Here is a 24,885-nt window from a genome sequence, read left to right on the forward strand (position 1 = left end):
TTCAAAGGAAATATAATGTAGAAAGGAAGGGGTAGGCTTTGTATATTAAGATGGCAAATCCATATGAGGAAATCCAAGAGTGTGAGCAGGGGTGGGGAGAAGGCAAAGGGAAGAATGATAGAGACGACTCTTTGGGAGGTCAACAGAGGGAGGAATAGAATTGTTTTGTTTTTTTTTTTATCATGGCAGTATGCTGACTACTTAGACTGAAAGAAGAAAGGAGTTTGAACCATCAGTCAAAAAAGCCTGGCAAAGGGGACTTCAATTATCCAGACATCTCTATGACCAAAGCAAAATAGCTAATAACTTTCTGATTCACCCTCAAAATAATAGAAGAGCAAACAGGTGGTTAATTCTGTTCTGGATCTGATTTTAATCAACAGGGAGGAACTGGTTGCTAGAAATGTCCAGAGGAGGGCAACCATAAAAGTGAAAGGCCTTGAATCTATGTCACATGTAGATCAATTGAAGGAACTAATTATTTTTAGCTTAGAGAAGACTCTAGGGGAAAAGAGAGATGTCTCCATGTATTTGAAAGGTTGTCCCATGAGGGAGGGGTGGGTTAGATTTGTTCTTTTAGCCCCAGAGGACAGAACCAGGAACAATGAGTAGAACTTGGATGATGTCCATTCAGACTAAATGGAAGAAAAAATTTCCGGTCAATCGGGGCTCTCCAAAAGTGGAATGGGCTGGCTACCTCAAGATTTGTTGAGTTTTTCCTCTTTAGAAGTCTTCAAGAAAAAGCTGGATGGGGGCAGCTGGGTAGCTCAGTGGATTGAGAGTCAGGCCTAGAGATAGGAGGTCCTAGGTTCAAATCTGACCTCAGACACTTCCCAGCTATGTGACCCTCGGCAAGCCACTTGACCCCTATTGCCTACCCTTACCACTCTTCTGCCTAGGAGCCAATACACAGAAGTTAAGGGTTTAAAAAAAAAAAAAAAGAAAAAGCTAGATAACTACTTTTTCAATATGTTATAGGGGGAATTCCTTTAATATATGGGTTCGACTGGATGACTGCTAAAGTCCCTTCCAATTCTAAAATTCTGGGCTTCTATGAATTTAATGCTAAAAAAAATGTATACTACTAAAAGAAACATTCAAACAGAAATATTTTAGTAATTTGAAGCATGCGATTGAGACCTCTTTTATTTTTAATAAAAAATATAAATGTACAATGCTCTTTAGAGAAATAAAAATTCCTTCAATGTCCCAGAAATACCATGTGGTTTAAGTCATATTTCTTTTTAAGCAATATTGTGTGTCTAACTGATTTCTTGTGAAATTTATCAATTATGTCATTTACAACATTTTGCCTTTATTTCAATGAAAATTCTAGACATTTTCCCTTATAATAAGCCAATCAGATCTATCATAATTGAAAGATGATCAGTTGCTAAAAGATGACACTGGTAAATACTGTCAGCAAGTTGGTGAACAACAATATAAGTTTGCTACAATGAAATCTAGAGATAATACATAAAATATCATGGAAAGATATATTTTAGCCATTTTCACTACTCTGAGCTGATGTGCAACAATTCTATATGAATTAATTGAGAATCCAATGCCTGGTAAAAATACATTTTTTCCCTGATCTTTTTTAAATAAGCGAAGTGCCAATATAGTTGGTTATCTACAGTGTGTAGCATGTAATAGTTCAGAACTGAAATCATTCTCTCCTCTTCTCATGGTCTCCCTCTGCTTTATGTTGTCCAGTCACCAAGATATGCTAGAGTTTTCATAAACGCTACGCTCTTTAACTGAAATGGAACAGGAAGTGCTCCAGTTCTTTTTTATCAATGACATTTATTACCATGCTTTAAAAGGAACCAAAGTACACTGACAGCACAACCCCAGAAGCACTCAAAGCATTCCTTTTTAAAGCCAAGGCACCTTCTCTTAGGCTTCATCTGTTTATCCCCAAAGAGCAGAATGAATAAAATAAGCTCAACAACTTGGAATTTACTCTTACATGAATTCCATATCTTCTATGTGAGGGTAAAGTTATTAACTTTTGTAAAGATATTATAAACAAAAGCCCAAATGACCCCACATGATACAGAATTGCTACCGGGGAGGAAATATTTCAAATTTAACAGGCACATCCCATAGAACAACCACTTCCATTTGGGAATATTTACATTTACAGTAACTACCTGGACGGTATGGAAATGGTCCAGAAACAATGTAAACCAAGTCTTGGGATATTTTGGAAAACATATATGATCAAGTAACCAGAAACAACAAAAACATATCCAGTTTCTAAGACATTCAATATTCTTCATCCCTTTATTGCTCCAAAACAGAAAGACTGGGGGAGGGAAAGACTAAGCTAACAGCCTATTAATGGTGGTCACATAATGGCAAAGGGGCAAATCTAAGTTTGCACTCCAAAGAACACCAGGTTGTTTCAATCTCAGGCCAGATGAGGGCATCCCTTACAGTCCAGGAAAGAAATATATTCACGTATGTGGTCCTTGTCATGGTCCACATCATCTCCCTAAGGGAGATGCATCTTCCCTAAAATAAATACTTGCTAACAGACATTTGGTTAAAAAGCCAGTTGACAGGGAATTGTGGACCAATTTACATATATATACATAACTGGTTTAAGAGATCACAACTTCTTACTTAGTGATCTAAGACAGAGACAATGATAAAGGACCTCAACACAGAAATGGGAGTAGAAAAATTAAATTGCATTCAGTCCTAGTATTTGGTTAAAATATGTGTATTTTCCAAAGATTTGTATACTTTGTCATAAGCCTGATTCCTCATACTGTTCCAAACCATCTTTGGGGGAAAATAAATCTTCATATAAATGCAGGCTTGGGTAGGAATGGCAGAGGTCAGTGGAAGAGTTGCTCTCTGCTCTCCCTGGCCTCACATTTATGGCAGTGATGTGGACAGCCATAACACCAATGTTTGAATCCGCTGTGAGGCTCAGGAAAGGGAAGTTGTGGTTTGGACAGGACCAAAGTACTCACTTGCTCTGGGTTTTCCTCAAACACACAAGATCTAGGTTCCTCTCTAGTTACTATCTCTCTGGCTTGAACAAGTAAGAACAGAAACAGAGAACCCTCCTATTGTGCCTCTTTCTCAGAATAAAGCACAAATGAGGCCCAATCTCTTTTACTCTCACGTCAGGAAAGAAGCTTGGTGTTTTGGTTACTGCAGCAGCCATTAGAGCTATAAGCAATTTGTATGTCACTTTAGTACAGATCTTGAGGCAGAAACAAGATCCTGAAGGACCAGCAGCTAATTTAAAAATATTTTCTCTAGAATAGTCTCCCAAGCTAGTTAAGTGTACAAAAAAAATGTTTTAATATCTCTCTATATACATATATACCACTACATTCAGCAATAACAAAATACTTGTTGCATCTGAATACCTGAAAAGTAATTTTAAAATCTGATTAATTTACTTACTAATATAGATGGGGAAATTTCAATAGTTGATAAATACAGTTGGGGAGGACAGCTACATGAGTTTCCAAGTGAAGCTTCCCCAAATAGCTTTTCATATGGATTGTCCCTATAGGTACAATGTAACAGAAAGATCATCATGGATTACAAAAATAGAAATGCATATAACTGTTAGTACATATGCACAATTTATGCTGGAATGATACACAGAATACATCTGTGGTTCCTGCAGGAAATATATATTACAAATCACTCAAGTAAATTTGATAAAAAGAAGTTTAGGTCCATTTTAAAGGCTGAAAACTGATACTTTAGTAGACAGCCTATTTGGTTTCTCTGAATACGACTATACAAAAAACTAAGCAAATGGAGTGACACCAACATACACAATTAAATGAAAAGAACATAATTAACCAATATGGAGCTAAGGTGCAAAACTGCTATCTTTTAACTTATTGTCCTCCATGCCATAGGGATTTTTCCAAGCATCACATCACGTGCAAATCTACTGCAGCTATCAACATCAAGGGAAAGAGGACTGAATATTCTGAATTTTCCCAATGTTGAAGGTTAAAACAAGGTCCTTCAACAAGAACAATCAGATTTTGGTCAACAACTGCAGGTTAACATAAATGACCACTGAACTGTAGGTAGCAAATTAAATTCCAAAGTCCAATCTTGTCCATTCTTCCATGTGATTCTGAATGTTCAATTCAGCAACTACTTCTTGATCTTAAATGGAAATGACCTTCACCCTGAAGAAAAAACAACAACAACAACTTTAAAACAAAGGGAGTTTTTTTTTTTTTAACCCTTTCCTTCCCTCTTAGAATCAATACTATGTATTGGTTCTAAGATAGAAGAGTGGTGAGGGCTAGGCAATGGGGGTCAAGTGACTTGCTCAGGGTCACATAGCTAAGAAGTATCTAAAACCAGATTTGAAGCCAGGACCTCCCATCTCTAGGCCTGGCTCTCAACCCACTGAACAACCCAACTGCCCCTTTAAAACAAAAGGAGTTTCAAAACAAACTTTAAACTTGTGATAATCTGTGCTTCTCCCTCACCCCCAGCCCCCACCCTCCTCATTAGGCATCTACATTAAAGGCAGTTTGTTAAGATTTTTTAAAAAATATATTCAGAGAACAAATGATAGTTTGACTTACTGTTCTTCTTTAATTCAATTTATAATTAAGATAATGTTTCCTGATCAATGATAGTCAATGAAAAGCCAAATATCTTTACATAAGAATAAAACTTCAAAGTAAAAAAGAGAATGAAAGATTATTTATTTGTTGATTATTTAAAATATTTTCCCTTTACTGATCCAAGTGCTCAGGGGCAACTATGTGGCTCAGTGGATTGACAGCCAGGCCTAGAGACTGGAGGTCCTGGATTCAAATGTAACCTCAGACACTTCCTGGCTGTGTGACCCTGGGCAAGTCACTTAACCCCCACTGCCTAGCCCTTACCACTCTTCTGTCTTGGAACCAATACACAATATTGATTCTAAAGTGGAAGGTAAGGGTTTAAAAAAAAACAAACTAAACTAATCCAAGTGCTCCCAGAAGGCAATTTTAATGTGATAAAACAGCATACTGAAAATATCTAAAATAACGCAAAGCCCCTATCTACAAGATAATTGTAGCTATTAAAACTTTCCCCCATAAGTAGCATTAATTTTTATATTCATTTAAAATGTGCTTTAATATTTAGACACTCATGTCATTTCTTTAGGCTTGTTATAACAAATGATGTTAAAATTTTGTTTTAATCTAAACTTCTGGTTTGGAGAGAGACAGACTGCAAATTAAATAGCTACCATGAAAACCTTCAACAATTATCAACATAGCATGCACTGTACTCACAAGAGTTATTATTAGCTTCTGTCTTCACAGCCTTGGTGTGTCTGCTTGAGTTCTGCTGGGATTTGCTCTGCTCCTCTCCAGTTAGGAGAGCTTTTATTTCAGAGGGGATCTTTCCTTGATCCATTGCCATGCACCACTGTTTGTACTGAAATATGTAAGATATATATATAGGCAAAATTCAGTCAAGTCATATGCAAGAAATAAAGAAATAATACTAAATGGAAAATGTACCAAGAAAAAAACCACCACCTTAGCAATGACAGGGCTCATACAGAAAGGCAGAGTTTCCTCACATAAACCAATAACTATGCTACAAATGAGTAAATAAAAATACAAAAAAGAGGTTCAAAGTGCTACTTGTGGTCAAAGATAAAAGCACTAAGATTAAGAAAGCCTGGGAAAAGCTTATTGAAGGAGGTAGAACTTTAGCTGAGACTTGAAAGAAGCCAAGGAAACTAAGAACTTAGAGATAAGGACAGAGAAAGTACAAAGCATGGAGGACAGCCAGAGAAAAAGCTTAGAGTCCAGAGGTGGTATTTTGTTCAAGAAACAGCAGAGGCCAGTATCACTTGACTTCAGAAGTTGAAGTGGGTAAGTTGTAAGGAAACTGGGAAGGTAAGTAGAACCAGGTTATGAATGGCTTTATGTTTGATCTGGGAAGTGATAGGGAGCCAATGAGTTTATTAGAATGACAATAGGGAGTGGATGTAATATAGTCAGACATATTTTAGGGAGATCAATTTGACAGCTGAGTGAAGGTTAGATTGGAAGAGGAGAGACATGGCAAGACCAACCCAGCAAGCTATGGCAATAGTCCAGGAGTGAAGTCAAAGGAGACAAAGAAGTATATATGAAAGATACTACTTAAGTAGTATTGGCAGTTCTTTTCATGACATCAAAGAACTGGAAACTGAAGTGGTGCCCATCAACTAGGGAATGGTTGAACTAGTTACATATATGTACGTATTTAATAGAATGCTACTGTGCTCTAAGAAATAATGAAGAGGATAATCTTTTTTTTTTTAAACCCTTGTACTTCGGTGTATTTTCTCATAGGTGGAAGATTGGTAAGGGTGGGCAATGGGGGTCAAGTGACTTGCCCAGGGTCACACAGCTGGGAAGTGGCTGAGGCCGGGTTTGAACCTAGGACCTCCTGTCTCTAGGCCTGACTCTCACTCCACTGAGCAACCCAGCTGCCCCCTGAAGAGGATAATCTTAGAGAAATCTGAGAAGACTTATATGAACTAATGCAAAGTGAAGTGACCAGAACCAGGAGAATAATTTATATGACAATTTATACTGTAAAGACAAACAACTCTGAAAGACAGGAACTCTGATTAACACAATGGGACTAACTATTTAGGTTCCTGAGTACTCATGATGAAACATACTATATCTGTTCCCTGAGAAATTGTGGGGCTCAGTGCAGACTGAAGCACTTTTTTTCCTCCAACTTGGCTAATGCAAGAATTTGTTTTGCTTGACTATACATATTTAAAATAGGTTTCATTTTTCTTGCTTTCCTAATGGGTGGGAGAGAAGTAGGTAAGATGGAGAGAATTCAGAACTGAAAATAAAATAAAATGATTTTTTTAAAAAAGTAATGAAAGTACTTGGTAATAGAGTAGATATAAAGGGTGAAAGAGACTGAAGAGTCAAGAAAATATAAGACTAGAGCTGGACAGAGAAATTAGAGGTAGACAAGCAGATCTGAGAGAAATCTACACAGAAATGATCATTGAAACCATGGGAATGGATGAGATCACTTTGTGAAATTTTATAGAGAAAAAAAGAAAATAAGGACAAGGTCAGAGCCCTGGGAGAATTCCCATGGTTAGCAAGCATGAAACAAATAAAAATCTAGAAAAGAAGACAGAGAGATCAGATAGAAGAAGCAGGAGAAGGAAATGCTGCCAAAATCATGAGAAAAGAAAGTATAAAGAAGAAGGTAATTGAGAGTGTCAGAGGCTGCAGAGAAATCATGAAAGGCAAAAACTGAGAAAATAACTAAAATAAACATCACAGGGAGGGCAATGGAGAAACACAAGTTAGGTGTGAACAGTGGTACATATAAACAATGAGCAACTCAGAAGAACGGGAGTAAAAAACATCATTAAGGAATTGTGTGACAGAAAGAGAAGATTGGCTGCTTATGTAGCGAGAATGGTGAATGGCAGGTGGGTAGTCAATGAGCTCCTGGTACCCTCACATTAGAAGGAGAAAGCAAGAAAAGCCTCTAAGACATTAGGCAGACCTTCAGTGGAGAATTTTTGGGAGAACACAAGATAGACATGTATGGATGTGCTGTGCTGTGCATCAGCTGAGGTAATTCATGAATCAGTGAGATCACAGAATCGAACCCTCTCCTATGTTAGGGAAGTGAATTTTCTTTCTATTATGATGGGAAGAAATGCGGCACAGTATTTCCCACAGAACTACTCTCCTTTCCTCACTAGGAAAAAGAGATCTTACTACAGTCTTCTGCCGAACAAAAGTTCTGAAGAAAGTAAAATATATTGAGAATCAATAGGGACAATGTTTTTAAGTCAACCCTAAACATTTACATTTATAAATATAAGTCTATATGACAAGGCAGCATGGCATAGAACAGTGGTGTTAGACTCAATAAGAAATCGATTTCTAGGGGGCAGCTGTATTGAAAGTCAGGGCCAGAGATGGGAGGTCCTGGGTTCAAATCTGATCTCAGACACTTCCTAGCTGTGTGACTCTGGCCAAATCACTTAACCCCCATTGCCTAGCCCTTACCACTCTTCTGCCTTGGAACCAGTACGCAGTTTTGATTCCAAGACAGAAGGTAAGGGTTTAAAAAAAAAAAAAAGCAATTTCTACAGGATACTTATCAACTTAAAAAAAAAATCACAAGTTAATATTTATATTTATTTTGTTAAGTATTTTCCATTATTAGGGGCAGCTAGGTGAAGCAGTAAATAAGAGCTCCAGGCCTAGAGGCAGGAAGAACTGAGTTCAAATCTGCTCTCAGACACTGTGTGGTCCTGAGCATGTCACTTAACTGTTTGCCTCAGGGTCCTTATCTGTAAAATGAGGCAACGAAGGAAATGGAAACCCACTCCAGGATCTTTGCCAAGAAAACTCCAAATAGGGTTACAATGTGACATGACTGAAAAAATTCCCAATTACACTTTAATCTGGTTAAAGCACTTGGGAGTTTTGCCTATAAATCAGACACCTCAGAACTAGTAAATAAAGTAAATAAATGTAGTAAATAAAGCTGGACTGACAGTCTATAAAACACAGATCAGAATCCAGTGTCAGGCAACTCCTAGCTGTGTGACCAGAGCAGCTCATCTGACCTCTCACTGCTTCAACTCCCTTTTCTGAAAAATGAGAATAATATAGCAGACCTATAACACTGGGTTGCTGTATGGATCAAATCAAATTTTGTAAAGTACTTTGTAAACATTAAGGCACTACATAAATGTAAGAAAATCCCCATTCTGCCAAATTAATAATTGATTCTAGGCAAGTTCCATCCCCTTCTTCCTCCATTCTATACATGGATTCCTTCCCTTTCTCCTCTTCAAACCCTCAGGACAGAAACAAAACACTCTCAGGAACTTTGTTTTTCTTATTTAACTCCATTAATACCCTTCAAAAACATCAATGTTCTGAAGAGATACTTGTTTCTTCTCTCCTCTTTGAACATTAGCATTACATCATCTTATATACTCTTTCAATTATGCAAATAAATTATTTCTCTAAGTTTTGCTGAACTTGTGTTTATATTTCGAAATTCCTGTTTTTTTCTCTGGTCTTTTCATCAGAAATGCTAAGAAGTCTTCTATTCCATCAAACATTCCCCCCTTGCCATCTTCCCCTTCCCTACCCCACCCCACCCAGGGGGAAACTACATTCAGCTTTGCAGGGTAAGTTTTTCTTGGTTATAAGCCTATCTCTTTTGGCATCAGGAATACCGTATACCAAGGTTTCCTTGCAATTTAAGTATTCACTGCCAGGGTTCTGGGGTCCCAACTAGAGACTACTTTCTGCATGCTACCACTATTTTTCCTTTGACTTGGGAAGTCTGGATTTGGCTATGACATTTCTGAACTTTTTCTTCTGGAATTTCTTTCAGAAGGTTAAGTGGTGAATTCTTTCTCTGCTCACTTTGCCCTCTGGCTCTAATGAAGCTGGGAAGTTTTCATTCATGATTTCTTGAAATAAAGTATCCAGGGCTTTCTTTCTTTTTTTCTTAGTCATAATTTTCAAGAAGCCAATTATTCTTAAATATCTCTCCTTGACCTGGTTTCAGTGATCTCTGCCCTCCTCAGAATTATCAGAACGTTTTGTTCAGAGTCCTTTCAAACATTTGCCATACGCTTTCCTGTATCAGGGTTTGATAATGTCTTATCTCTTCTACTAGACTAGAAGTGCCTCAAGAGCAAGACTGTTTCTCAGTAACTTTTCTTTCTCCTTCAGTGGCTAGCAAGGTGTTCTGCACATAATAAATGGATGTAGGATAAAGAGAACTCTACAAACTGTTCCTATAAAAATCTTCCCCAAATCTATTTTTTATTAGGGCATTAATTCTGCAGTACAGTGATTCATTCAGAGCCTTCTAACCTTATATTCCCTTGACTTTAATAAGCCATTTTTGGTCTTCCTCCATAAACCCAGAACTTCAGCCAAATCACACTACTTGCCTCTTACACTACCAGCCTCACAAGAATGTTATAAGGAAAAGTCCCTACAAACCACAAAGGGTTATATAAATGTGAAGTATTACTACTCTGCCTCCCCACAAATTATCACACCTCAGAAGCTAGTGAGCCTACACCAGAGTATCAACTTCAAAGCCTGCAAACCTCTCTAGTGTAGGTCAAACCAGATTAAAATGTAATGGGGAAATGTTTAACAAAAGATATAAATATACAATAAAACATAGATAATGTTAACTTATGGCTTTCTAAATTGATAGGCAGCCATAGGGATCCATTTCTATTTGAGTTTGACATGACAAATGTCCTATTCTGTTATAAATGGAATATGTAGTTCCTTTGGCTAAATGAATGAAGAAAGGCATTGGATTAGAAAGAAAACTAAAAATGAACAAAATAGAAATGTCTTACCATTTCCAGCTCTTCTCTGAGGCCACAGATGGCTCTCTCCCGACTAGACACCAATTCTTCCAAATACTGATATCTCAGCTTCTTTCTGGCCCTACATTCTCTTGCACTCTGCCGGCTTCTCTCAAGCTTTGCCTTCAAGTCAATTTTGGCTGGCTTTCGACCACGCTTACCTGGTTTCTTTACTTTGCCTCCAACTACCTTTAGGAAGAAAGAAAAACAAAAAAGTCAATCATTTGCTTATCAACAGAGCTAGAATGCAGTTTTATAAAGTCTTATGACTAACATGCACACTGGCAAAAGAACATTTTGAAAATAATAGAAAGAGATAAGGCTAACAAAATCAAGGAAGCAAAATCCCATCAAGTGGCCTGTGAATATGAGCCTCACACAGATTTTTTTTAATGGCATAGATTTTTTTCCCCTCTAAGACGGAGATGGGGACAGAAAAAAAAAATTACAGAGACTTTGATTTTATTAAAATGCAACATTTTTTTTCATGGAAGTTATGAAGTGACAATCTTTTTTTTCAAAAAGACTTGGTATGCTTGATGGTTGTTGCCACTCTTTAAATATATTCAAGGTCAAAGGTATGAATGAAAAGTCACAAGCACTTCAGAAAATGCCCATTTCTTTTTTAGGGCCAGAAACAGAAGTGTGGATAATCTCTATAGGTTTAGAGCAGTGATTCCCAAAATGGGTGCTGCAGCGATCCAGGGGAGCGGTGATAGCCACAGGTGCGTTTAGGGGTGGAGAATAACTGTAAGGGGGCGGTGATAGTATGTGACAGGGGGCACTAAGTAATATTTTTTCTGGAAAGGGGGCGGTAGGCCAAAAAAGTTTGGGAACCACTGGTTTAGAGTATTCCTTATAACTCCCAGGTCCCAGAGGGACCCTGCCTATACTGCCAGTCATAAACATGGAATCACAAAATTACAGGAGTTTTAACAGATCACAAAATCATTTCATCAGTTGCATGAGTACCCTCTATAACTCCCCTGAAAACTGGTCATCCAGTCTCAGTCTGAACTCCACTGATGTGGAACTTATTATTGTATAAGGTAACCCATTTTATTTTTGGATAGCATTATTAGGAATTCCTTTCTTACAGCAAGTTCAATTTTACTCCCCTGTAACTTCTACCCATTGGTTCTAATTTTGCCTTCTAAAAAGTCATAGAAAACAAATGTAATCCCTCCTCCTCATAATAGCCCTTCAAATATGTACTCATAGCTATCATGTCCCTCATTGAGGTCTTCTCATTTCCAGGTTAAAATCCTTAGTTCCTTCAATGATTCCTTGCTTTTTCATGGTGTGAAAAGGCCACAAAAATCCTGGTTACCCTCCTCTAGTGTCAATGTCCTTTAAAAAAAGTAGCACTTTAAGACATAACACAACACTATAAAGCACAGAGTATTATAGGAGTACAACTTGTTCTGGACACTATATTCCTATCCATACTAGGATTATATTTGGCTTCTTCTGCAAGTTACATCACACTAATAACTCCTACAAAGGTTTTACCCAATTAAAACTCAAATTTTTTCATACAAAAAATTATTAAGACACATAACTATCCTATACTTGACCTGAATTCAAAACTTTACACTTATTCTATAGTATTTCATATATTTTTGCTTTAGTTTATCATCTCAGAATCCCAGGATCTTTTTGGAATCTTCCAAAGCATTATTTACTCTTTCTATGTTTCAATCAGCTACACATTTGTTAATTATACCATCTATATATTTATTCAAGTGATGCATAAAAATTTTAATGAGGAATGGGTTAAAGACAGAACCAAAAAATAGAATAAATAAACATCTCCTAACAGATTGAAAATAGACCATTAATCAATACTTTCTGGGTTTGGTCATTCAACAAATTTTGAAGTCAACTCACTATACTATAATCCAATCCAGCTTTCTTTATCTTGTCCAAAGGATATCATGAGAGACTATCTAATTTCTCCCATAAATCTAAATGTCCTATGTATACAGAATTCTCCAATCTTTCAATTATCTTCCTGGCCACATTTTATGTAACTGGGAAAATGGTTTAAAGTAAAAAAAAAAAAGTATTTAACAGAATGCTTCATGTGGAGACTTCTAGTCAAGATGACAGGGAAGGGTTGAAAATGAGTCAGGTTTCTAAAAGACTTAGTTCAGGTCCTCATCACTTTTCTCACCTGAACTATCAGAAGTCTCCTAATTGCCCTCCTCAAGTTTCTCCCTCCTCCAATCCACCTTCCATATGGCAGCCAAAGGGTTCTTCCTAAAGTACAAGCCTGAGCATGCTACTCATCATCTCCATAAATTCTAGTGGTTTTCCTTTATGATCAAATATAAACTCTGACATTTAAAGTCTTTCACAACCTGATCTCAACCAACTTTTCTAGCCTTATCACCATATGTGACTCCCACATACACTGTGGCTCAGCTAAAGTGACCTTCATATTGTTTCTCATGAAAAGTTCTCCACCTTTCATCTGTGCCTTACTAGAAGTTTTACCCCCTACAAGCCCTAAACTCCCTTCTCACTTTCATTCTTAGAATCCCTAGTTTACTCCAAGGCTCAACTGAAGTGCCAACTTCTCCATGAAGCCTTTATCCTTCCAGCTATTTAGATGACTTCCCCCTCAGATAGTCTTATATCAATAGTATATGTTGTTTGTCCTTCATTTTTTTTTAAACCCTTAACTTCTGTGTATTAGTTCCTTGGTGGAAGATTGGTAAGGGTAGGCAATGAGGGTCAAGTGACTTGCCCAGGGTCACACAGCTGGGAAGTGTCTGAGGCCGGATTTGAACCTAGGACCTCCTGTCTCTAGGCCTGGGTCTCACTCCACTGAGCTACCCAGCTGCCCCGTTTGTCCTTCATTTTTGAGGAAGACCAATGACATCATGGGGCAAGAGCAATGTCTTGACTTATGTGTGAATTAGATTTAAGTGAGGCAGAGTTGCACAAAGTCATCAGCCTCACTCTTCAAGAATCATCAAAGTCCAACGGCAATATAAAAGTCAAGACAACTGGCAATGGCCCAGGATTCAATGGCATTTTGGCATCTTCAATGTCTGACCAAGATCTAACTGTTCCACAGCACTTGCTACTCCATGGCTGTTGGAACAAATTGTTCTCATTTGCCACAAACTGTTCTGACCTACCCCTTCTGTCAAGGGAAGTCTTCACATGCTTGGGGTAGATATCTCTCTAACTCACTGATGGGTTTGAGGCCTGTTGGTTACCCTCAACCTGGTTTAGCACATCTGTCAAGCCCGTTTTATCAGGATGTAGCCACTGAGCATACCAAAGCCTCTTGCAGCCACAAGTGAGAGTAGGGTGGGAGCCTTTATATCAGTAGTGCTAGTCCTCCCTGAACACCTCATGAACACATATGCATATATGTTATATGTGTGTATGTATGTGTATACATACACATACACACATATATATATATGAATTTATGTGTACGTTATCTCTCCCATAGCTAGGCTGTAAGCTCCTCAAGGAAGGACTTAATTTACTTTAATCTTTGTATCCCCAGCACATACTTGATTCCTCTCAAAAATAAAACAAAAAAAACACAAAAATACCAAAGAAAAGAAAATGGCCAACCCCACCCCCCCATTAGATGATAAAAATTAGTGAAGAAAAATATTGATACAATAAAAAAATGCACTAGAATGTCTACAACAGAAAAAATAAAAGAAGCACTGCAAACAGAAAAATAATCCTTGCCAGAAACACAAGAAGATACTTAAAAGGCCAGATTATAAATTCAAATAATTTGAATAATATTTAACATAGGCGAGACAGTACAGCATAGTAGATAAAAGATTAGCCTTGGCATCAAGAAAATCTGCATTCAAGACCTGCCTTTGGCATATACTAACTGATTAATTAAAGGAAAGCTACACATCCTCTCAGTGTTCCCAGGGAACTATCTAAGAATAAAAGTATGAGACTTGAAAAAAATCAATAGAAAAAAAATAATACTTAATATAGCAGGGTGGTGTCCCCTCTAAGATGACTTCAATTCACTAACAGGTTGGGTTACCTAGGAAATGAACTATCCTAAGTTTATGGTACTGAGTGGATCCATACTTCTAAAACTATAATTTCTTGAGTCCCTACCAGTGTGTTCAGCTTTAAGAGTCAGGCAACTAACACAATTAGCTCAAAGAAAAGCTATTTACTGAAATGTCAATAAAATGAAAAATAGTAACCAAACAATTCCTCCATGAACTTGAGGTGTACCTCAAACACACACACTGTAGAAGAGAAGGTGCACACAAAGAACATAGTACTACACAGATAGGGAATACATATGGCCATGGTAACTCATATTTCTAGCACTGCAGAGAGAGCCCTGATTTCTTTTTTCTTCTCTTGGTTTTGTCACACTGCTCCTTCATCAGAGTTGAGTATCTCTGCTAGGAATATCACTCTAAAAGCCTCCTTAGACCTGTTACTCTGCTGTCAATTTAACTCTATAGCTGCCATCTCTGGATCTGCTCTTTTCTAGGCATGCCTCCTTTCCACTAGACTATGGAAAAGGTAAGGAAGTGAATCCCTCTCAAACATCCAGGTAATTACTCCATAAATGACTTTCTCCTGGACTTCCAAAGATAACTCTTCATAATTAGCTGGCTTGCTTCTTTATTTAGGCCCAAGGGGAACGGCTGATCCTCTCAGCCAAATACAAGTTATTTTCTGTGTAGTGTCAGTTGCTTTCTTCCAAAGATCCTAAAATCCATTCAAAGGCCCCCAAATCCTCTCAATTTGCCCCATTTACTAGGTGGATTACCTTTGGCAAGTCACTAAACCTCTCAACCTCAGTTTCCTCATCTGTAAAACTGGGAATAATACTAGTATCTAACACATGGGGTTGTTGTGAAATTAAATGAAGTAATATATGTAATGCACTTTGCCAATCTCAAAACTGTTATATAAATGCTAGCTATTATTATTTTAAACCCTTACTATCTGTTTAAGTATGAATCCTAAGACAGAAGAGTGGCAAGGGCTAGACAAATGAGATTAACTGACTTGCCCAGGATCATACCAGTAGGAAGTCTGAGGTCACATTTAAACCCAGGTCCTCCTGACTCCAGGTACTCTATCCAGTGTTCTACCGGTTGCCCCCTAGCTATCATTATTACTAAGCAAAAATATATTACAAAATAGACACTAAAGAGAAGGTGCCTATCAGGGAAAAAAAGTTTGAATCTAATATCTCTAATTAGGATAATATCATCAAGATATATAAGAAATTAACACAAATACATAAAACGCAGAGTGATTTCTAAGAAATAAATGGTGGAAGAATATGAACTGTTCAAAAGAATATGATCAAACAACTCAAGAAAATTATAATCCATTAAATATGAAATATTGTTCCAAATAAATCACTAATAAAAAAGACAAAACAAAAAACTCAAAAGTTTTACCTCATAACCTACAAATTGGCAAAGCTGACAAAAGAGGGAAATAGTCAATAATGTAGGGGCTTCAGAAAGATGAGAAACTGTAGGAACACTACTGGAAGAGCTGTGAACTGGTCCAAACAATCTGGAAATAAACTGGAATTATGCTAAAAAACGAATCCAAATATCCTTTGATTCGCTGCAAGGCATACACACCAAGGAGGTCACAGAAAGGTCTGATATACCCCTAAATATTTACAGAAACACTTTTTTTGTGGTAGCAAAGAATTGGAAACAAAGCAGATGCCAGACAATTGAGGAATGATTTAATGAATTGTGGTACATAGGATTATAACAATGTAAAGAGAAACACAGCCACAAAATTACCAAAAGTGAATATTACAAAATTACAAAACACAAGCATGGTAGCAAAGAAGAGATATGAGAAGAAAAATCCACCCCCATTTTCTCACAGCAGTTTTCAGACTTTTTCAATATATTAACTGGTTTTACTAAGGAGAGCTGACTCTCCTTCCTCTTTCTATTATTGCTATTCAGTTGTTTTCAGTCATGTCTGACTTTCCATTTGGGGTTTTCTTGACAGAAATGCTAGAGAAGTTTGTCATTTCCTTCTCCAGCTCATTTTATAGATGAGGAAACAAAGGCAAATAAGGTTAAGTGACTTGTCCAGGGTCACAGTTAGGAAGTGTCTGTGGCTAGATTTGAATTCAGGAAGATGAGTCACTATGCACCCAGATTTTCTTTTATTTTCTTTAAAAAAATGTTGCTATATGTGTTGGTTCTCTGGAAGGGATTATAATGGGGGAGAAATATTGAAAGAAATTCAAGGAATATTGACAAAACATGTCAATAAAAATTTATTTAAAAAATAAAACAAATGTAGCTTAACCATCTTTTATGTCCTACTTTGTAATTTTCTCAAGTATCTGTAAAAAGTGTGATTTTTAAAAGTAATCATTTTTAGAATCCTTCTTGAGTAATCTTTGAAGGTAGTTAATGCATCAGATAAAAATAGAATCCTAGGATTTGGAGCTAGAAGGATTCTTGGAAATTACCCACCCCCTTCATTTTCTATATGAAGAAACTGATTTGCCTCAGGGGGCTGAAGTGACTTGCCCAATACTACACACAGCAGAACTAGGGCTTGAAGTCAGATCTTTTTTTTTTTTAAACCCCAACCTTCTGTCTTAAAATCAATACTATGTATTGGTTCTAGGGAAGAAGAGTGGCACGGATTAGACAATGGGGGTTAAGTGACTTGTCCAAGATCACACAGCTAGGAAGTGTCTGAGGCCAAATTTGAACCCTGGACCTCCCATCTCTAGACCTGGCTCTCAATCCACTAAGCCACCCAGCTGCCCCACTGAAACCAGATATTTTAATGTAAACTTCACCAAAAAATAGTACCATCTACTTTCTTCATAAGATATGACTCTGAGTCATTTTTCACCACTACCAAAAAAATCAGAGAACAAAGTTTAACCATCACTGAGAATACATATTCAAAAAAAGAAGCAATATATCATGAATGTAGTTTCAAATTTTGGAGCAAAGAGGAGGAAGAGCAGGAGGAGAAGAAGAAGAGAGTCAAAGTATTTTAAGTTAAGAAGAAAAGAATAAAACACCAAAAGGAAACACACAAGGATGACACCTCTGAAAGTTACATGCTGAATTTATTATATACTTAAAAGGAAAAGCAAGCTGAATGTAGTAAAAGATTCTCAGTTTCTTAAATAACTCTTTTTATTATCTACTTTGCATATGAAAATGCTTTATTTGATGTTTAGTTCAGAATAATTTTTTTTAATAGTTGCCTGGTAGTAGTTGTAGAAGCTGAAGCATCTAATATTCATAAAGTGCTCTCAGCATAGTAAAGTACATAGTAAAGTAGGTTAATCTCACTTAATGTTAAAAAAATTAATGATATATTATTATTACCCTCATTTTACAGATAAGGAAACTGAGGCTAAGAGTGGATAAGTGGCAAGCTAAGTGGCTTGCCCCAAGTCTGAGTTACTGAAGCAAGAATCCCAGGCAAGATCTGAACTTAAGACTCCTGTCTCTGGCATTCTATTCACCATAAAAGAGCCAGAAATAAACAAAAGGGTCAGAAAGTTAAAAACCAGAAGAATACAATACTTTACCTTAGAAACTAAGGTTTAGAATTATGAGACATAACATATGAATATATATGAGACATGAATATAGCTAAGACAAAATGTAGTGACTTCAAAGTTTTTATGGAAGTCAATGAGGTCAAATGCCAGATTTCAGGGAGTCAAGGGAAGCAGAGAGTGAAGTAGCAAATAAAGAATGATCATATGACAAGCCTGATCCTGAAAAGCCCAGCAAACAAAAGAGATGTCCACGAGTCAGTAAATGCTCAACAAATTAGGGTACATGAATATCATGTATTACTGTAATGAAATGTAAATAATCCAAAGAACCAAGGAAAGACAAATCAACAGATTCAAAGTGAAATGAACAAATCTAGGGAAAAGACCTGCACAATGATTACAAAGTAAATAATTATAATGAAAACTTAACACTGTAATAATAATGATCCAGTCTAACTACCTCCTTCCCTTCTTTACAGAGGTGGTGTATAATTGCTGGTCTTTGTACAGCCCAATTTCTTGAATGGTCATGCTGTATTTGCTGCTTAACCATCTGCTTCCTGTCAAATTCGGCTGATGTGTTGGCTAGTTTTGGTGACCTTTTTATTCTCCTCTCTTTTTTAGTCTTCATTATAAGCAATGGCTCTCTAGGAAAGACAGAGGGAAGGTATATATTTGGAAATGAAGATGATGCAAAATCAAAAGATATTAAGAAAAAATATTTAAGAAGTTTGACTATAAAGATAGGAAAGGAATGCAGTTGCACTAATGTAAAAAGAATGCTTCTTAAATTGAAGAGATCTGTCATGACTCCAGATAGAGGTTATGAACCCACTTCAATGAACCTCAGACTACTTTCAGTCCCAGTTTATCAGAAGTACTTTAGGCTGGGTATATGTTTAAGCATAAGCCTAGAATAGTGTTAAGATTCTGATCATGTTCAAAGTAGTTTTGGCTTCCTTTAATTTAAAACTTGAACATTATAACAGTGTTGCCTAATGAATGCATTCACTCATTCTTTCATTCAGTCATCTTTTGTACAGAACCAGCAGCTGAAATTTGTCACCTTTCTTTCATCTCAGTGCTCTTTACAACCAACTGATTATACCACAGAGTGAAATGAATTGGACTCTACAGATGGGGAAACAGAGATGTTTAAAAGATAAGTGTTCTGTTCAATGTTGCACAGCGAGTTAGACAAGAATTGACTTCTAATGTCCTGAGACCCTAACTCCACGGACAAAATCAGGTGACTTTTGCATAAAAAGAGACAACAAAAAATACAGTACACAAAAACTCTTTCAATGATAAATAATAAAAATATTCAACAAGACAATTTCATTTTTTTAAGTTTAAAAGTTAATGATAGAGACAGCTAGGTGGTTCAGGAAATAGAGAGCCACTGTGTGGCCCTGGGCACATCACTTAACCCCAGTTGTCTATCCTTTACCACTCTTCTTACTTGGAACTGATATGATTCTAATATGGAAGGTGTGGGTTTAAAAAAACAATCCATAATTTCATTCTACATCATAGTTTCTCAAACACTAGGATGATTTATTTATTTTGCCCTATCACTGCCACAAAGACAAAGAAAACAACAAGATATTTCAATGTCAAGGTCAATCTGTGAATAAACATGAATTGAGTGGCTACTATTTGCCACTCTGGAGATATAAACAGAGGGGAAAAGATAGTCTTTGCAAACTCAAGGACCTCAAAATCTAAACAAATAAAAATGTACAAACAAGCTATATACAGGATAAATGAGAAATAATTAAAAGAGGGGAAACACTAAAATTAAGAAAGGATTGGTAAAGGCTTCCTATAGAAGATGAGATTTTAGTTGGAACTTAAAAGAAAGCCAAAGAAGCCAGTAGGTAGAGGTGAGGAAGAAGAGCATTCCAGGCATGCGGCTATTATTTTTATTCATGTAGCAGTCCGTGAGACTCAGAGAAAGTAGGTGACTTGCTCAAAGTCAAGCAGCCATTAGTGATATTGGAGATATATTTTGAGCAAGACGCTCCTGACTAACCCCAGCACTCTATTTTACCATTCTTCCTCTACCAAGACATTGGAACAGTAAATGTCTTTTAAGAGATGTCATATACTGATCAGTGGCATTCTCTCTTTATTGCAAAATTTGGCAAATACGTAGGAAAATTTATAAAGTGCAGCATGTGACAACAGAATGTGCACTGTAGTGATAGCTATCCTCATTCTTGAGGGTGAACTAGTCTTTAATATTTATGAATATAGATGATTTCTAAGAACTTTAGATTATTTTATGTCAATAGGACTGCAATGTTCTATTATAATCAGAGAAGGAGAAACAACTTGACTTTCCTGGATCTCAGAAGAGTTGAGTGAGATACCTAAGGGACAACCAGTTCAAGATTCCCACAAAGCCAGTTCAAAATTTTACTTTTCTCTCTTCAAAACTCTCACAGCACCCTACCACCCCCCAACCCCCACACTGCCTCTAACCCCTGGCACCTTTCAGCAGAGTACCTCAACTTAATACTTGGCTAAGATGGTGGTTGTGGCAGTAGTAGTGGTTGTCCTTTATAGTGGAAGAGGAACAAAATGACATCACTAATGATTCACACATAAATTGGATTTAAGTGAGACAGTTATACAAAGTCATCAACCTCACTCTTTCAGTCACAGAATTCCAGTGGCAAGAAAAAAAGTTAAGGCAGTCAGTGATGGGCATGGGACGCAATGGATGACCTTGGCTTCTTCAGTGACTAAGTAAACTCTAAGCACTCCACAGGGCCTGCTTCTGCAACCTTTGTGGTTGCTAAAACAAATTGTTCTCATTTGCCTTCTGCCGGGAGGAGACTTCACATACCTTGGGTAGATACTCCCCTTACTCATAAACAGGTTTGGGGTCTGTCAGTTCTCCTCAGCCTGATTTAGTCTATTTGCCAAGGCAGTTTTACTGTGGTGTGGCCACTGAGCATGCTACAGCTACTTGGAGCTGCAAGTGAGAGCCTGGTGGCAGGTGGACATCAAAGAGAAAAGCACCCTGAAAAGGGTTTAGCAAATCTTCATACTAGTCTCCCCTGAATACCCTATATGTCCCTGTATATTTGCCTGAGAAAATTAAGGTCATTCACCCTGAACAACATCTTATCTAATGATTTGCAACTTCAAATCTCTGGACATTGTCTCACATTCTCTTCTTTACTTCAGTTTCTGGTAAAGAGATGACTCTTCTCATCAAGACCAACTTTTCTACTTGTACCAGCTCTAGTAGCTCCCTATTACCTCAAGTATCAACCATAGCATCATAAAAGGCTTTTAATGCTTTTTAAAACTTGATCCCGGGGCAGCTGGGTAGCTCAGTGGAGTGAGAGTCAGACCTAGAGACAGGAGGTCCTAGGTTCAAACCCGGCCTCAGCCACTTCCCAGCTGGGTGACCCTGGGCAAGTCACTTGACCCCCATTGCCCACCCTTACCACTCTTCCACCTATGAGACAATACACCGAAGTATAAGGGTTTAAAAAAACAAAAACAAAAACAAAACAAAACTTGATCCCTTCTACCTTTCCAGACTTCTTACACCTTATTCACCTTCACTTACTTTGCTACTTAATAACACTGGCCCCTGGACTGTTCCTCCTTGAATAGCAGTAGAATCTTGGGGTCTAAGGACATATATATCTTGAGTCACTTTCACAGTATATAGCATATTTCTAAGTTACTCTTCATAACTTGAACCAATTTAATTTCCACCAACAGTGCATTAAATGTGCCTTTCCACAATCCATCCAGCCTTCTACCTTTAAAAAATTATTTCCCTTCAAAAAGCATTATTTATTATAAAAGCTTACTCTGCATGAGGTTATCCCACATGGAAGGCATACCTCCAAGAGTCTATCTTGGGCCTTCTAATTTCTTTATATATTCTCTTTTTTCGGGATCTCATTAGCTGAATTATATACTGATAACTCCAAATAAATGTATGTATATTTATATGTATATTCTCTCTCCCAAGCTCCAGTCCTGTAACAACTGTCTATTATACATTTCAAGCTGGAGACCCAGTAGGCATCTCAAACTCAGCAAATGAAAGTCATTATCTTTCCATCAAAATCTGCCTTTCTTCCTAACTACCCTATTTCTATGAAGGGTACCATTCTTACCAATACTCAGGTTTACAATCTCAACATCATCCTCAACTACTCACTCTCCCTCACTCCACAAAACCAATTAGATACTAAATCTTGTCAATTCTGTCACCAGACCATCTCTACCATCCATTTCCACTCAAATACCATCGGAGGGGTTATAAGAAGTCAAACACACTAATAAATTGTTGATGGTGCTAGCTACCAAAGCAAAGCAGGAAATACTCTGGATAAAAGAGAAATTATCGAGAGGAAAGTAGAACATTAAAGTCCCCTAGCAAGAAAGGAATTCACTACTTGTCTTCTTAGTCAGATAAAGCACTCTAGGAGAGACAAAATTTCAGGATCTGGTAGAAGGTAGTGGAGGGGCAAGGGTGTCCTGGCCATAAGAAAAAGGTGGTTCAGGGATGGAAGTAATTTCAGCCTAAAGGAGTTTGGGGCAAAAGAGTAGTTGATAATTTCCTAAGGTACAGAAAACAAAGAATATTCATCTTGTTAAGGACTCCCCAACTAAGAGGAAAGGGGCGGGGGTAGTAAAAATAAAAGATAAGTTTACTTAGGATACAGAAATCCGAGGAAAGGTCTTTGCAGTCAGTTAAGGACTCCCCCAACTAAGAATTATGAGGGACATTGAGACAAGGGTGACAATTCTTCACCGGGGTGAATACAGGAAACGAAAAAGCCCGAGGTCTACAAGCAGGCCAAGGCTAGCCCTGGGGGAGAAAGCTAATTCCGGAGAAAAGGCGCCTCCAGGAGAAGGCTGGGTTCCCAGACCCCTCGTCACCCCCTACCGAAATTCAAAGGTGGATCCCACCGGCCAGGTGCGTTACCTGCCTCGGGTGGGGCTCCCCGCCCCCTGGGATAGCCCCCGAAAATGAACCGGGGAAGGTGGGCAGACGCGTCTCTTCAGGCCAGGACTTACCTTACTGTCATCCATGTCCGCAGGCTCGGAGGCCGGGCCTCGCAGCCTCGCCCGGCCGGCCGGCTCCGCCCCCGAGGAACGACAGGGATTTATTTTTTCAATGCGTCTTCTGGTCTAGTCTAGTCTCTACCCCGCCTGAATCCCGAGGTCCCAGGGAGTGGGTGCCAGTTCAGAAATGAGCCGGCGAATCCCAGGAGCGCCCCCAAACGGCCCTCTCCGCCGCCGCGGTCTCCTCCCCCTCCATGACAGTTTCTCCCGTATGTTTATAGAAGCGCCAGGGAGAGGCGGGGGCCGGAGGGAGTTCGGTGAAAGAGTCCCTCGGGTGCCGTAGACACAGGGGTTTCTGGGAGTTGTAGTTCTCCACCAGCCTCGCCATTGGGGCCCTGGCGTTGGATGGGCGTAGGTGTGGATCCGGGAGAGTAACAGCTTCTGGGTCTATTCCAGAAGAAGCAGGCCGGCGGCCGTGACCTCCTCCCCAGGCTCGTGCTCCCTCTTCCTCTGTCCTCCTCCCTTCCAAGGACGAGGCTACCTCCAGGCGACGAAAAACTATAATTAGAAGACCTTGGGGTGGGAACTACGTGTCCCATCGTTCCCTGTGGGTTCGGAGGGAAGGCAGAAGGTGAGGGGTCGGAGCCGCTCCGATGAGATGTCGGTCTGGAAGGAAGCTACTAGGGTCCGGCACCGACAGCGAGTCCGCGCTGGAGTTGGCGCCCCCTTTCAATCCGGATCTGAAACACGGACCAAAGCTGTGTGGTTCCTGGCAAGAAAGGGTCTTGGGGGCTTCCTGGTAGAGTCACTCATTAGGCGACCTGGGTCCTTAAAGGGGAGAAACCATCGATACATTTAAAAATCGATCCGTTATAACGAAGTAGGGATCTAACCTGGAACGCAAGAATCGTTAATACCAGTAAAACAATAGAATAAAGTCATAGGAACAAGCCAAAAAACAGTAACAACTTCCTCCCGCCAACCCTGTAAGATATGGGCTTTTTATTGCTGTTGGGGAGTTTTCATTGGCGTCGGAACTTAAGGGAACTCCCGTCACCAAAGCATAGAGTCACCTGCTCTGCAACTTAGAGTATTGGCTAGAGAATTGAGAGGTTAAATGATCTGTCTAGGGTTACACAAAATCTGAATCCGAGATAAGACACGAACAGAAATTTGCTGCTCAATATGGTGCTGGGTTTAGGATTTGAAGACCTGAGTTCAGATTCTACTTCAGAAACTTACTCTTGAGTCTGTTTGCCTCAGTCTCCTCAACTGTGAAATGGGAGTTATCATAGCACCTACATCCCAGAGTTATGAAAATTTTATGAGGTTATTTGTAAAGTGTCTTGCACATTATAGGCACTTAATAAATGCTCATCTTTTTTTCCCAAGGAGTTCTTAGTCTTTTCTCGTGTCTTGGACCCAGCCTGGTGAACCTTGCCTCAGAATGTTTTAGAATGTATAAAATACATAGGATTGCAAAGGAAACCAATTATATCGAATTAATCATTTTAAAAATTTTTTTAAATTCACAGAACTAATGCAGAAAATTGTCTATCCTAAGGTCAGCAGATAATATAAACATTATTCTCCCTATTCGTAGATAAGGAAAAGGAGAGTCTGAGAAATGGAATGATTTGCCTTCACTCACAAAGCCTACAGCATTTCAGATGAGATTAAAACCAGTTTCCTGACTACAAGTGCACCACCCTAACCATGATTATACTGTCTTTTAAAGACAAAATGAGAGGTGTAGATTAGGAGAATTAAAAAAAAAATAAAATGGACAAATTAAAAAATAAAAATTTTTATTTCATTAAATACTTCTCAATTACATGTAGAAAAACTATTTCATTAATTTAAATTTTTTTCGAGTTCCAGA

At 38.2% G+C, this 24,885-nt stretch overlaps 1 protein-coding gene across 1 annotated transcript; it reads right to left on the bottom strand.

Moving 5' to 3' along the window:
- Positions 1–1,115: 1,115 nt before the first annotated feature.
- CREBL2 (cAMP responsive element binding protein like 2) lies at positions 1,116–23,258 on the bottom strand. The gene is made up of 4 exons (XM_044677557.1): positions 23,016–23,258; positions 10,400–10,597; positions 5,292–5,436; positions 1,116–4,181 (listed from the first exon to the last, which is right to left on the bottom strand). The coding sequence occupies exons 1-4, from the start codon at positions 23,028–23,030 to the stop codon at positions 4,177–4,179; spliced, it is 363 nt and encodes a 120-aa protein (XP_044533492.1). The 5' UTR covers positions 23,031–23,258; the 3' UTR covers positions 1,116–4,176.
- Between the last annotated feature and the right edge of the window lie 1,627 nt (positions 23,259–24,885).

Source organism: Gracilinanus agilis, chromosome 5 (assembly GCF_016433145.1).
Source record: "Gracilinanus agilis isolate LMUSP501 chromosome 5, AgileGrace, whole genome shotgun sequence".
Taxonomy (NCBI): Eukaryota; Metazoa; Chordata; class Mammalia; order Didelphimorphia; family Didelphidae; genus Gracilinanus; species Gracilinanus agilis.

Excerpts from the sequence above, each read along its gene's own strand:
- CREBL2 (XM_044677557.1), bottom strand. Across the intron at positions 5,437-10,399 it reads TCAGAGAAGAGCTGGAAATG|TACAAACAGTGGTGCATGGC; the intron begins GTAAGACATTTC and ends TACATATTTCAG.